The 14149-nt window shown below is 41.2% G+C and overlaps 1 protein-coding gene across 1 annotated transcript; it reads right to left on the bottom strand.

Moving 5' to 3' along the window:
- Window positions 1-429: 429 nt before the first annotated feature.
- Window positions 430-13992, bottom strand: PDZD9 (PDZ domain containing 9). Its single transcript, XM_052656541.1, has 4 exons — window positions 13962-13992; window positions 11824-12003; window positions 4465-4654; window positions 430-820 (listed from the first exon to the last, which is right to left on the bottom strand). Exons 1-4 carry the CDS (start codon window positions 13990-13992, stop codon window positions 430-432), a joined length of 792 nt encoding a protein of 263 aa, XP_052512501.1.
- Between the last annotated feature and the right edge of the window lie 157 nt (window positions 13993-14149).

Here is a 14149-nt window from a genome sequence, read left to right as displayed (position 1 = left end):
AATATAATTATAAAGTACAGAAGCATGAGAAACTATTAAAATTAAGGCTTAAGTGGCTATCAGAGTAACTATATCCAGATTATTATTGGCTTTTAAAGATAAAAGCAGTTAAAAGTCTGTATTCTTGGGTAAGAACAGTTAAATGATCTGGGTTTTACCCCCTTTAGCCTTTTTTCCAAAAGTTATTTGTGCAAAATATATATTACCTGTTAGCTGTAGCCTGTATTTGCACTGCTTCGTTTTTTATGTTTATCTTCACTGTGGCACAATTTTGGTGTATTTTTTTCCCCCTCATCTTCTCCCTTTTCTGTTTCTATTCTGTCTCTTTCAAGTAACTATCAACCTAACACTCAAAAGTAAGGCAGTGCACAAAAAAATGAGTGTTTTCAAGGTAAATGCTTCTGTGGTCACAGATTTGAAAACTGCTGCCTAACCAACTCGTGATACTGGTTCACCACTGCCCTTTTCAACAGGGGTACAGTCTTCCAGCCAAAATGCATCTGAGGTGGAGGAGGCTGATGAGGAGGAGGAGATTTCATTGTCTTTCTTCACCATGGTCCAGTATGGAGAAGGGGCCCTCACTTCTTTCTTGTGATCTCTGTGAATCATTACGTCACAGTTAATATCTTTTCCTACACGCATTACATGGTTCTTCTTTTTATATCCATGCCATTCTCTGGAGATAGACATTGGTCTCCTTACAGGGTAATGTCCAGTGGACCGTGGATATTTATAGTACTTAAGTCTTGTATCGAAAGCTTCATCATCATCACTGCTTGTGACAGATCTATCTTTTGCCTCCTCAGTTTTCTTTGTTGTGCTGAAATGGAAAGACTAGTGAATGAAATGGATTCTTAATGTCTACACATTCATTATTATCACCTAACAAGATGTCTTATAACTTGCTTTGGTTCATAAAAGAAAAAATACAATATAGCTTTAGTATTACCTGTCTGTGTTATTGAAAATGTTCTCTTTTAAAAATTACCTTTATGGAATTCCCTGGCAGTCCAGTGCTTAGAACTCCATACTTTCACTGCCGAGGGCTCAGGTTCGGTCCCTGGTAGGGGAACTAAGATCCTCTTTAAATTTGTTTAAATTACCTTTAAATTTGTTTACATTCCTAAATGGAAATCAAATTCTGCCCTAAATTATTTCACATTACTTTTTTTGCACAGACTTAAGCGAGACTACTGACCAGAATATTAGCAGGCCTTAAAGGGTGGGTTGATTTCACCTCACACAGAATAACAGGTCAGTGTGGCCATCTCATCCACGGAACTCAGTTTTCATGGGTCTCGTGGGATCAGCAATAATAGAATATTACTGATTTCCAAGGAGGTGTCCAGAAATAATGGGCCTCAAAGATCTTCAATATGCTTATCATTGGTTATTCTTCTGAATCCTTTTATTTTTGCCCCTGAATATCATTTGCTTCTCAATTGGGTTTACAGATGTGGATCTGTAGAACACCCTTCCGCCCAGATGTCTCATCATGCACTATTCCACCTTGCTGTTGCCATCCAGAAACTTGTGAAGATTTTTTTTTTTTAGTTTGCCAACAACAGGGCTCTTGAACTTTTCTAATGTCTGTAGCACCTGCGCCTGCTATTATTTTCCTGAACAAATGCTGTCACGTGCTACTCCTCATGCTGGTGCTATTACCCAGCAGATCCAAAACTAGATCTTTGCAATTATGAACCTCCGTGACCTTCTGTCCTGCTAGTAGGAAATGGATTTCTTCCCTACCCCAGTCCCTCCAACCTATCAGACTTACTAGTGTTTTCCCTAACATCCTTGGAGGCCTGCTTGTGGTGTGTGTTTGTTTGTTGCTTGCTCCTAAGGATCTGAACAGATCTTCCCTAAAGTTTCTCTCTTCTGGTAATAGCATTTGATATTGAGTCATTTTTTTCTGAAAGCCACTAGTCTTACACTGTATGATTTTCTTTCATCCTTGATGTAGTGTTGTGCAAGGAGATTCAGAAGATCTTAGGACTAGAACAGTTTGCCTTCAGACTCAAGGACCTTCTTTGTCGCTCTGTTAGATCACCATAAAGACTGGTGGCAGAGCCAGGTTCTTATTAAAGTGGCATTAGATAGAAATGCCACAAGCCAGCAGAGGTCAGGGTTCGCTGGAAACAGTTTTTAATATCACTAGGCCTGCCCAGAGCATCACATGGCGAATTGTGCACTCGATGCTATCTGCTCCTGAAAGAAGCCTTACAACTTTGCGAAATAAACCTTTTCGTTCCCCTTCTGCCCCTTCCTTACCCTTTTCCACATAAGATGCTAACATGCCTTAGCTATAAGCCCTTTGCTTAATTAAGGGATTCAGAACATGATTGGTATTGTTCCTAAGTTTGTGGATTTTAGCCTCATAACTTAAGTTGTGGTATTCTGTGTTTGCTTTTGAATGGTCAACCTGCCATCCCTAGGTTTTTAATATTCTGAATCTCAAACTCTACTTAGAATGTAGTTGTTCCATAAGCAAATGGTGAAGAGCTCTGTTTCGGGAGCTGAACTCTCCAATACAGGGTCCACCAGCTATGTGTGGCTGCTAAATTTAAACTGATTAAACTTGAATAAATTTAAAATTCCTCAGTTACAAATCTTCACATTTCAGGTTCTTAGTAGCCACCTGTGGCTAATGTTACCACACGGGATGGCACAGATACAGATCATTTCCACTAGCATAGAGAATACTTATTGGATGTTGCTGCTCTGAAAACAGACGTATACTACTTAGCCCTGTGGCCTCTGGCAAGTTTACATGCTCCTCTGTTGGCTTCAGTTTTCTTATCTGTAAAACGAGGATAAATACAACTGTCATGAGGATTAAATGGTACAACGCTTGTAAAGCGGTGTCCATCACATAGTATTAAGTTCAGTATTATCATTAATGATTTTTAATCAAAGCAGGATTGGTTTAGTTATTGGGAGAAAATTTTTCCCATTCTGTATCTGATCTGAAGGGAACAACTGCTATCCAGCTCTAGTCCACTGTTACCATGTGGGGATGCAAGCCCAGCTTTTGTTTTTCAGGAGAAACCAGAGATTTGTAAATTTAGCAATTCCATTTTTTTTTTTCATTAAAAATTTTTTGAAACAAAAATGCAAATAAGTTGAATGAAAAAAAAAATTCTAAACATCTTGGTAGCTACCACCCAGGTCAAGAAATAGAGTATTACTGGCCCCTGGAAAAACCCCTCCTATGTATCCTCCTTGCTCAACGCTGTCTAAAACAGTGAGAGAGATAAGCAAAGCATATCTGTGAACCGTATCCTATACCCACAAGTTGGACTCTGAAGTAATATCGGCCATTTTTTAATCTTAGTAAAGAGCCCCTAGCCATATTTCTTTGAGCACATCCCAATAAGCAAAGGTACACAGCTGTACAGCTAGTGCTCAGGGATCTGGTCAGAATTAATAACTCGGATCAGAATACTAAATGTGCCACTTAAAGAAAAAGGAGATAGAGAAATCAAGCCAGGCCTTAAATTTCTGACTTGTTTGACTAAGCAAATGCTCTCCCACTAAGACAACGGCAAACTGGCTTTTAATTTTAGGCATAATGAGTTTAAGGGGTTTATGATACAGATATCAAGTGGGTGTCTATACAAGTTTGGAGATAATACAATTTGGAAATTATTAATGTATGAATACTAATAGAAACCAAGGAGTTTGCTTAGAAGATTGAGAGAAGAAAGCCAAAGGCAAGGCTTGGTAAAAGGCAATCACAAGGAAGTGACAAAAGGAGATAAGGGAGTATGATATTCCAGAAGTCTGGAAAAATTTATATTTTAACAGGAGTTGAGGTGGGAGGCTGTAGAGTGCCTGCTGCTGCTCAGAAGCCAAGCAAAATTAGAGACTGAAAAGAGTCCACTGAAATCAGCAGTATGAAGGTTGCAGGTAACCTTGGGGTAAAGGGCTGTCAGCCAAGGTCTGCACCAAGGTGGGTAATGTCTAATATAACTCTTTCAACAGCTTTGGAGTCAAGGGACAGGACAGTGGCTGGTAAGGAAAGGAGAGGGGAGTGGAATTAAAGTGGGCTTTGCTAAGATGGAAGACTTTTAAACAGGCTTAACGGTTATTGAGAAGGATCCAGAGAGAGAATTGAATATGCTGGAGACAAATGAGGAAAGGGAGTCACAGCACGTTTCAAGGCTAACTTTGGAAAAGGGGGAGTCATATCTAGGTTTGAAGGCAGAGTTGCCACTAGGTAGTTTGGTCCTTTTTAAACTCCATGTCCAAGGCTCGCTCTTGCCTTTATCATCCTGCCTCATATTAGGTCCTACAGATTGTACTTTTCAAAAGGATTTAGAAACTCACTGAACTGTGACAGTGTCATTAATTCCTCCTACATGGTCCAATTGATAATTCTCACATTTAACTAAGACTCTTGTGCTTCACAGACCCTGGGGAATTCTGTAGTATAACAAAGATTTCCTAAACTTAACTACTTACCGTGTGATTGGGAATTTGGTCTCAGGGATTAAATCATATATTTCTTGCCATTCTTGGGGTATGTCTATAAAATCTCGGTAAACTTTTATTTGTAGTATTGCTCCTATGGTGATATGTTGCAGAAGCTTTAAAAATTCTCGAAGAGTATAACCTAACACATTTGCATAGCCAACACTAATCAAAACATCACCTGAAAAAGGGAAAAAATTCAATAAAATTAAGATGATGGTTTAAAAAAGATCATGCCATTTCTGTCTTCATTGTGCAATGTCTCTCCCTTTTTTTAATTTGGTGAGGTATTTCATTTTATAGGTTCATATTGTTGGTTCATTTTCAACCAAAACCAGGCTTCCTCTCAGTGAATAATGAATACATGCAAGATGTTTCTTAATAGTCAGTGTAATGGTAGATATTATAACATGTTTTTAGAACATTTCTAAAGTCCTTGGTGTGACAGAGGCTAAAAATGATTAAGAATCTGAACCATCCTTGAAGATTCTAAAAATGTGCTTGTTTCAAGTAAAATAAATGGCTACTACTATTAAAGAAAAAAAATCACTTACACTAAGTGAACAAATGACCTATTTTTATTATACCTGCCTGGCCATTGCCAATGCCCTCCACAGTAAGCAGACCATAGTAAACATCAAGCCTTACAGTTTAATATTCTTTCCTTATGCAGTATTCATTGAGCAAGTAATTCTTCATATAACACTGGACATTTAGCACGCTTTAATTAAGTTGAAGATGTGTATACAGAGAGTATGGAAGTTCAAAAGGATTTGACGCCTAGGTCCCCTATCGTAGGACAGAGTTGAACAGGGAGGGGAGTATAATAGCCAGCCATGCAGCTTCTGAGCCCCCAACAGATGGAAAGAGAACCACATCTTGACAGCCAAGTCCCTGGACCTCCCAACTGGATGTTAAATAGACCCAATTATTCATTTGTACCCAGCAGCTAAGGCATGGACATGTAGAACAGGTCCAGCTATTGGTCAGTCCCCCTGTGTCACTAAACCTGGAGCAGGAGATGCAGAGAAGTGACAGGAGCATCCAGTTTCCATGGCCTTTTGTTCTCTCATCGTTTTCCAAACCTGGTTCTCAAGGCTTTCCAGGAATTCTGTCAGATTAAATGTTCTAAATTCAATGCCTTTACAGAACCTGAAGAAAGTTCTTTAAACTTCAAGCGAGAGCTTAAAGAAAGCAGGAAAAACCATTAGGCCATTCAGGTATGACCTAAATCAAATCCCTTATGATTATACAGTGGAAGTGACAAATAGATTCAAGGGATTAGATCTGATAGAGTGCTTGAAGAACTATGAATGGAGGTTCATTACAGGAGGCAGCAACCAAAACCATCCCCAAGAAAAAGAAATGCAAAATGGCAAAATGGTTGTTTGAGGAGGACTTATAAATAGCTGAGAAAAGAAGCAAAGCAAAAGGAAAAGGAGAAAAGGAAAGATATAACCATCTGAATGCAGAGTTCCAAAGAACAGCAGGGAGAGATAACAAAGCCTTAAGTGAACAATGCAAAGAAAGAGAGGAAAACAACAGAATAGGAAAGACGAGAGATCTCTTCAAAAAAATTAGAGATAACAAGGGAACATTCCATGCAAAGACAGGCACAATAAAGGACAGAAATGGTATGGACCTAACAGAAGCAGAAGAGATTCAGAAGAGGTGGCAAAAATACACAGAACTATACAAAAAAGATCTTAATGACCTAGATAACCCACGATGGTGTGATCACTCAGCTAGAGCCAGACATCCTGGAGTTCAAAGTCAAGTGGGCCCCTTAGGAAGCATTACCATGAACAAAGCTAGTGGAGATGATAGAATTCCAGCTGAGCTATTTCAAATCCTAAAAGATGATGCTGTGAAAGTGCTGCACTCAATATGCCAGCAAATTTGGAAAACTCAGCAGTGGCCACAGGACTGGAAAAGGTCAGTTTTCATTCCACTCCCAAAGAAAAGAAATGCCAAAGAATGCTCAAACTACCACACAATTGCACTCATCTCACATGCTAGCAAAGTAATGCTCAAAATTCTCCAAGCTAGGCTTCAACAGTGTGTGAACTGAGAACTTTCAGATGTTCAAGCTGGATTTAGAAAAGGCAGAGGAACCAGAGATCAAATTGGCAACATCCTCTGGATCATAGAAAAGCCAGAGAATTCCAGAAAAACATCTGCTTCACTGACTACACCAAGCCTTTGACTAACTGTGTGTTCACAACAAACTGAAAAAATCTTAAAGAGATGGGAACATCAGACCACCTTACCTGCAAAACCTATATGCATGTCAAGAAGCAACAGTTAGAACTGGACATGGAACAACAGACTGGTTCTAAATTGGTTAAGGAGTACGAGAAGGCTGTATATTGTCACCCTGCTTATTGAACTTCTATGCAGAGTATATCATGTGAAATATTGGGCAGGATGAATCACAAGCTGGAATCAAGATTGCTGGGAGAAATATGAATAGCCTCAGATATGCAGATGATATCATCCTTATGGCAGAAAGTGAAGAGGAACTAAGAGCATCTTGATGAAAGTGAAAGAGGAAAGTGAAAAAGCTGGCTTAAAACTCAACAGTCAAAAAACTAAGATCATGGCTTCCAGTTCCATCACTTCATGGCAAATAGATGGGGAAACAATGGAAATAGTGACAGACTTTATTTTCTTGGACGCCAAATTTACTGCAGACAGTGACTGCAGCCATGAAATTAGACGTTTGTTCCTGGGAAGAAAAGCTAGGACAGAGCTAGACAGAGTAATAAAAATCAGAGACATCAGTTTGCCAACAAAGATCTGTATAATCAAAGCTATAGTTTTTCCAGTAGTCATGTATGCATGTGAGAGTGGGACCATGAAGAAGGCTGAGTGCTGAAGAACTGACACTTTCGAAATGTGGTATTGGAGAAGACTCTTGAGGGTCCCTTGGACAGCAAAGAAATCAAACCAGTCAATCCTAAAGGACATCAACCCTCAATATTCATTTGAAGGACTGATGCTGGAAGGGCAATACTTTGGCCACCTGATGCAAAGAGCCAACTGATTTGAAAAGACCCTGATGCTGGGAAAGATTGAAGGCAGGAGAAGGAGACAACAGAGGATGAGATGGTTGGACAGCATCACTGACTCAAAGGATATGAGTTTGAGCAAACTCTGGGAGATGGTAAATGATAAGGAAGCCTGGCGTGCTACAGTCCATGGGGTTGCAAAGAACTGGACATGACTTTTTTAAGAGACTCAACAACAACAACAATAGAACTTCTTTATTGCTTGCAGTTAAGACCCCTGACTGCTATAGGGCATCTAGCAAGAGAAGAAGGAATACAGGGAAATTGATCTTTAAGGTCAGATTCACATTGGGTAAATAAAATCTTAGTTATCAGATCATACAAGTACTATCATCCTGCCAAATGGTCATGGAGACTTCAGAGCTAACATCAGATAAAGTGACCCTAATAAGTCCCAAAGAATGTTTACCCCACTGTACATGGGAAGCTAGGGATCCCTCAATCACCTCATTCTAAGACAACTGAGGTCTAACCTCAGAGTAGAAAAGAGTCAAGATGAAGTACTTTCTCTATTACTACTCCCCAACTCTTTGCAACTCCATGGACTGTGGTCCACCAGGCTTCTCTGTCCATGGAATTTTCCAGGCAAGAATACTGGAGTGGGTTGCAATTTCCTCCTCCAGGGGTTTTTCCCAACCCAGGTGTCAAACCTGCATCTCCCGTGTCTCCTGCATCGGCAGGTGGATTCTTTACCACTGAGTCTCACCTGGGAAGCACTACTCCGTACTCTGCTATAATTAGAAATTATGCTGAACCTAAAGGAAGCCTCCAAGGAACACCAAAGACAAATTTCCATAGTGCTAGATTCTATCAAACAAAAGGCCACAGTTTTAAAGAAAATGAATACTGAGATGGGTGGAGAAAAGTTTCTACTTTGGTCTTTAAAGACAGCTGTGGCTAACTTCAGAATGAAACAGGGCTTCTCCCAGCTACCTACAGATTGTGTAATCTGAAACAGCTGTTCACCCTATAGAGGTTAATTACAATGTCAAAAAAAAAAGAAACCCTCATGGGATAAGCTTACTTGCCTAATGTTAAAAGGGGTGTTTATAGCTGAAAGCTATGGCTTGACATGCTGCTTAATTATGTTGTTAAAAAGGTGACTTATCGAGAGGGCAGAAAATAAACAGCTTAATTGCCTGACCGTCCTGACTATAAGCCAAAGGTGTTATTGCATGAATGTGATTATTCTAGCAAGAGACATTAACATTGCGTTTCATAAAGAAGCACCAATTTGGTATTTATAAATATTAATATTATACATTTTTTCTGTTTTAATGGGCTGTAGGAACCACATTGTATAAACTGTCCCAGTTATCTATATTTAATCAACTTTTCAGCAGCCAAGCCACTACCAAAAAAGTAGATTTTATTTTTCTCCCATTTCTCTCAACTAGGCTGTAAATTCCATAAGCTCTGTGTGGTTAGAGACCACATATGACTGGCTCACCATTACACCCCAGTGCCTGATGTCTGCACACAGCAGGCATTCAGGAAATGCTTATTGAATTAATGTGGCCTAGTAAGGGTGGTGACCAGTACATAACTTTGTTTACCTTCAAATCTATATTAATTTCTCCAAGAAAAGAAAAATGCTGTATTAATTTCTTAAGATTCTGGATATCAGAGTTTGCTAAAACTATGCTGGCCAAAAGGATTTTAAAGTTTAGCCAAAATAAATTAGGAAATCAAGATGAAGCCCTATTAAGAAACAACAAAAGAAGAGAAATTCAAAGCACGTAAGAAATAATGGGGCTGGGAGGTAATGGGGTTAAAAAAAAATCAGGTTTCTAGGACCATCACCTCTCCAAATCTCATAATCATTGTCAAACGGACTGAGTTACAGAGGCTTTGAATCCCAGGCCTTGAAGAGAAGTGCCTGACTTGTCATGAAGAGATATGGGACGTACTCCATATTGCAATCTCTTTTCTAGTCAAAGATATGGGCTTTCTAAGCAGACATGGGTTCAAATCAGCTCTGACCACCCACTTAGCTCTGTACTAAACAATTCACTTCATCTCTCTGAGCCTCTGTATTTCATTATCTACCTTCTAGGAGTGTTGCAAAGATTAGATAATAGACGTGGAAACACCTTGCAAAATGCCTAGAACAATGCTCACTTACTCTTCATTTATCAAGCACAGACATAATAAATGTACCAGTTCTAATGGTAAGTCCCTTGAATTCATTAAAAGATGAATTCAAGACTGCCTCTGACCTCCAGGAGCACAATATGACCCTACCAGGAGATTCTGTTTCATGAAAGCATACTCCCATCCCACTCCAGTGAGTGTGCACTCTGCTTATCAACCAGCGTCTGTCCCCTGACTCCAAAACACCTACGGAGAACAAGCAGAAAAGGCCCATGGGACCTGGCCTAGAGTTCTTTTGGATGGAAAGTCCAGAACTTTCTTTCTGGAAGGCTGTTCCTTAGCACCAAATAGTAAGTAATACGTGGAGAAAATGCTTTGGATTTTAAGGTGAGGTGAACTTTCCTAACAGCATCATTGATCCACTTAATTCTTTAATCTTCTGCATTTAACCCTAACTACAATTAGTATAATCTGAGAAGTTTTAAACCATGAACTGCCCTGTCCCCAAACCAACTGAATCAAAAACTCTGGAGAGATGGGGCCAAGCCATTTTTATTCTAAAAGGTCTCCAGGTGATTCTAATAAGTAACCAGAGTTCCAAACCAGTGGTTTAATCCACTAGGGCTGTGGCACAACCATTTTTATTGTTGTTGTTCAGTCACTAAGTCATGTCCTACTCTTTGCAACCCCATGGACTGTAGCATGCCAGGCTTCCCTGTCCCTCACCATCTCCTGGAGGTTGCTCAAATTCATGTCCATTGAGTCGATGATGCCATCCTAATATCTCATCCTCTGTCATCCCCTTCTCCTCCTGCCCTCAATCTTTCTCAGCATCAGGGTCCTTTTCAGTGAGTCGGCTCTTTGCATCAGGTGACCTGATGCAAAAATATTAGCCCATACTTTGGCCAATACACAATCCTTTTTGGTTAACAACAAAACAAGATACAAGTCTGGAGAATCTCTAAGAACAGCATTAGAGAAAGGACTGCCAATATTTCCATAGCACTGCGGCTCTCCAAGTATTTTCATAAAGATTATCTCATCAAATACTAGCAACTTCTGACAAAGGTGGTATTATCCCAATTTAGAGATGAGGTGACTAAGGCCAGGAAAGTTAAAGGACTTTGTCCAAGGTCAAAGAACCAAAAAGAGGTACAGCCTGGGCCTGAATTCAGGCCAGCTCGCACTGAATGGTTTTTCCTTCCACCACCTTACCATCCCATTGTGTGTCCCTAACTCCTGAGCACAGCCCAGAGAAGGCACTGGGGAAATGTCTTGAATTGGATGGAAAATTCATTCATCTAAAGACAAGAGAAGCAGGGCAGTACTGACAAAGACAGCATTCAAATCTCCACTCCTTGATGTGACGACGTACAAGTTACTAAATATCTGATTCCTCATCTGTATATCAGTTTAATGTAGAATCTACCTTGGGGATTGTCAGCCAGGTGAAGTGAGATCACACATCTAAACATTAATGATGATTCATACTGCCTACAAAAGAAAGCCTTATCCATACAGAGCCATAAACGCTGGAGTGACACTATTCCTGTATATGAATCCCTTCTAGATGGGGGTGAACCTGGACAAGGAACTCAGTCTCACTGAGCCTTAGTTTCCTCATCTGTAAAAGGTAGACGATAATCATAGTTCCTACCTAAAGGGTTATTATAAGAATTCAATAAATAGGGCTTCCCTGATGGCTCAGTGGTAAAGAATCCGCCTACCAAAGCAGGAGTCCTGGGTTCAATTCCTGAGCTGCGAAGATTCCACGTGCCGTGAAGCAACTAAGTTCGTGTGCCACAGCTACTGGGCCTGTGCTCTAGAGCCCTGGAGCCACGACTGCAGCATGTGCGCCCTAGAGCCCATGCTTCACAGCAAGAGAAGCCACTACCAGCAAGAAGCTCAAGCCCTGCAACAAGCGAGTAACCCCTGCTCACAACTACAGAAAAGCCCGCACAGCAACAGAAACAGCACGGCCAAAAATAAATAAGTAAAAGAATTCAACAAATAAATACAGTGAGGGTTATACAAGTAGTAGCAGCTGGCTTGCCCACTGAAAGATCTCAAACAATGTCACCATCATCACTGTTACACTGGAACCTAATAACCTGAGTCTCCCTGAAGGCAGATGAAAGGGAGGCAGAAGAAGAGGGGTCAGGAGGCCTGGGGAAACCACAGTCACCTGGCTGGAGTGTTCCATCCCTGGCTGCAGCTCCCTTTGCAATGAGATGGGTGATCTGAAGGTAGGGCCCATGCTGGATGATGATCAGGCCTAATCCCAGACTACCCACAGTGAGCTTGGTCTGATGAGTTTTGCTCAAGTCGTGTACAGATGGCTTGACCTTGAGGTTGACTTGTTTTCCTAAAAATGGAGAGATTTGTTTTAGTCCTTCTGCTAGATATCAGCATGACAGTAATAACTGGGGTTCTAACGCCAGAATCTTAGGGCAGTTACTTAACCTCTCTCTGCCTTAGCTTCCGCATCAGTAAAGTGAGGATAATAAAAATACCCACTCAGAGGGTTGTTATGAAAATTAAAGGAGACAGTTAAAGGGCTTTTGCACAGTGCCTAGCACACTGTGAATGTTTAATTAAAGTTAGTTATTATTATCCATTCACTTAACAAGTATTTATTGATACAGGCAGTGTGCTAGAAACTGAAGTGTTTCTTGCCCTCATGAATCTCCCAGCCTAGTGGAGGAGACAAATATCAATGAGCTATGTAAACATACAAACAAACTGTAACACATGCTATGAAGGAAAAATACAGAGAGCTCTGAGGGTGACCAACAGGTTAAGTCTCCTGTGGGGAAGAGGGATCAAGGCTTCACAGAGGAGGTAAAATTTGAATTGAGGTCGAAAGGCCCAATATGAGAGCTTTAAGCAAAGTATGGTGGAAGGGAACAAATAAGATTCTGAGACAGGAAAGAACATAAAAGGAGATCAGTAGGGGCCAGACAGGAGGAGCGAAGCCGTCGCAGACAGGCTGCTCAGCCATTTTACCTCACTGGAAAAGCTTAGAAGCGATCTTGGCAGGACAAGCTAAGATCTGCATTCAAAGAAAGAATGAAACACCTCAGGCTGCTATATGGATTGTGGGGTCCAGACTAGAAGAGAGAAAGTGTTAACTGCATTCACCCAAGCACGTCGTGACAATGTCAGTGGAAATAGACAGTAGAAAATAAGCATTGGGGAGGAAAATCCAGGAAAATGGGTAGTGAGGAATTGAAATATGTTTTATACGGAACTAAATCTCACAAGAAAAGTTTCAAAGACTGAGGAGTGATTAGAACAACAAGTTATTTTTCCAAGAGGAAGCTTCTGAGATTCATTTTCAGTTCACAGGAAGCTTCTGGGGAAACCTGTTTTCAGCACACTCTTCACACCAGCACTTTTCCTTAAGGAGAAGTGACAAACTGCTACTTGCCAAACCTTTGCCAAATCCATGTGACTGTAGTGTTTGGGGGTGGGGGGAGTGGGTCCAGGAGTCCTCCCCACTGTTGGGGGTGGGATTCTCACATCTCCAGCGTTTTCACAGTTCTTTCAACTTCAAACAAGTATCCTTGCCTGTCTCCAACCTCACCCTCCCCACAACCACAGATGCTCTCTGACTGGAAAATTAAGTGTGTGCTTAGTCGCTCAATCATGTCTGACTCTTTGTGACCCTGCGGACTATAGCCCGCCAGGCTCCTCTGTCCATAGCAATTCTCCAGGCAAGAATCCTAGTATAAAGAAGGCACCATCTTTGAGACTTTTCAGGATTATAGGAGCAATTTGGAACAGGTCATCCCCTCCTCAAATTTATGGCTCCTGAGCAAACGGAGAACTGGCATCATAGACAGGGTCTGAGTTCCAACCTCAGCTTGCAAATTAAACATGCTCCTAATATAATCTATGAAGCCCAGTCACAAAAGACAGCAGGGTTAAGTGAAAGAAGCCAATTTCAAAAGACTCCATACTGTATGCGTCCATTTTTGTGACATTCTCAATAGAAAGGGCAAAACTATAGAAAACAGATCAGAAGTGTCAGGAGCTGGGGTGGAAAGAGGGTTGTCAGTAAACGGGCATCACAAGGTAACTTCAGGGGTTGTGGAACCGCCACGTTCTGATTGTAGGGGATTAAATGTGGATATATGATGATCAAAATTCACAGAGCTGTACACTAAAAAAAAGGGCGGGGGGGCCTCTTCCTGTATCCAAATTAGAGTTTGGCAAACCAAGGATGGTGAGGCGCCATCTCAGAAGCCAAGAGTGTGATGTCCCCATTTTACAGACAAGGAAAAGTGAAGGAGTCTTGGTCTCCAGAACATACCCAGTTACCTTTAACGTTTTTCTGGACGGACTTCCTCATGGCCCTGGGAGGCCAGGCCTCTCAGGAGGGCCTCCCTGAGCGGAAGCTGGAGTCAGTCCATCTCCCAACTGTTTCGAACCAGGAGCCGGCGCACTGCAGATCGATCGCCGGTGGCAGGGAGAGCTCGAGCTGGCCCCCAGGGGGCGCTGCGACGCCG

This window comes from Budorcas taxicolor, chromosome 2 (assembly GCF_023091745.1).
Source record: "Budorcas taxicolor isolate Tak-1 chromosome 2, Takin1.1, whole genome shotgun sequence".
Lineage (NCBI taxonomy): Eukaryota > Metazoa > Chordata > Mammalia > Artiodactyla > Bovidae > Budorcas > Budorcas taxicolor.
Note: the sequence above shows the minus strand (reverse complement) of the source record. Positions and strands in the feature narration are given on the sequence as shown.

Coding starts and splice junctions, on each gene's coding strand:
- PDZD9 (XM_052656541.1), bottom strand. CDS start 13,992: ATGAGGAAGTCCGTCCAGAAAAACGTTAAAG. Junction 4,655..11,823: donor GGATGGAACACTCCAGCCAG/GTGACTGTGGTT, acceptor TCCCTTTTTCAG/GTGATGTTTTGATTAGTGTT. Junction 821..4,464: donor ACCAAATTCCCAATCACACG/GTAAGTAGTTAA, acceptor TTTCCATTTCAG/CACAACAAAGAAAACTGAGG.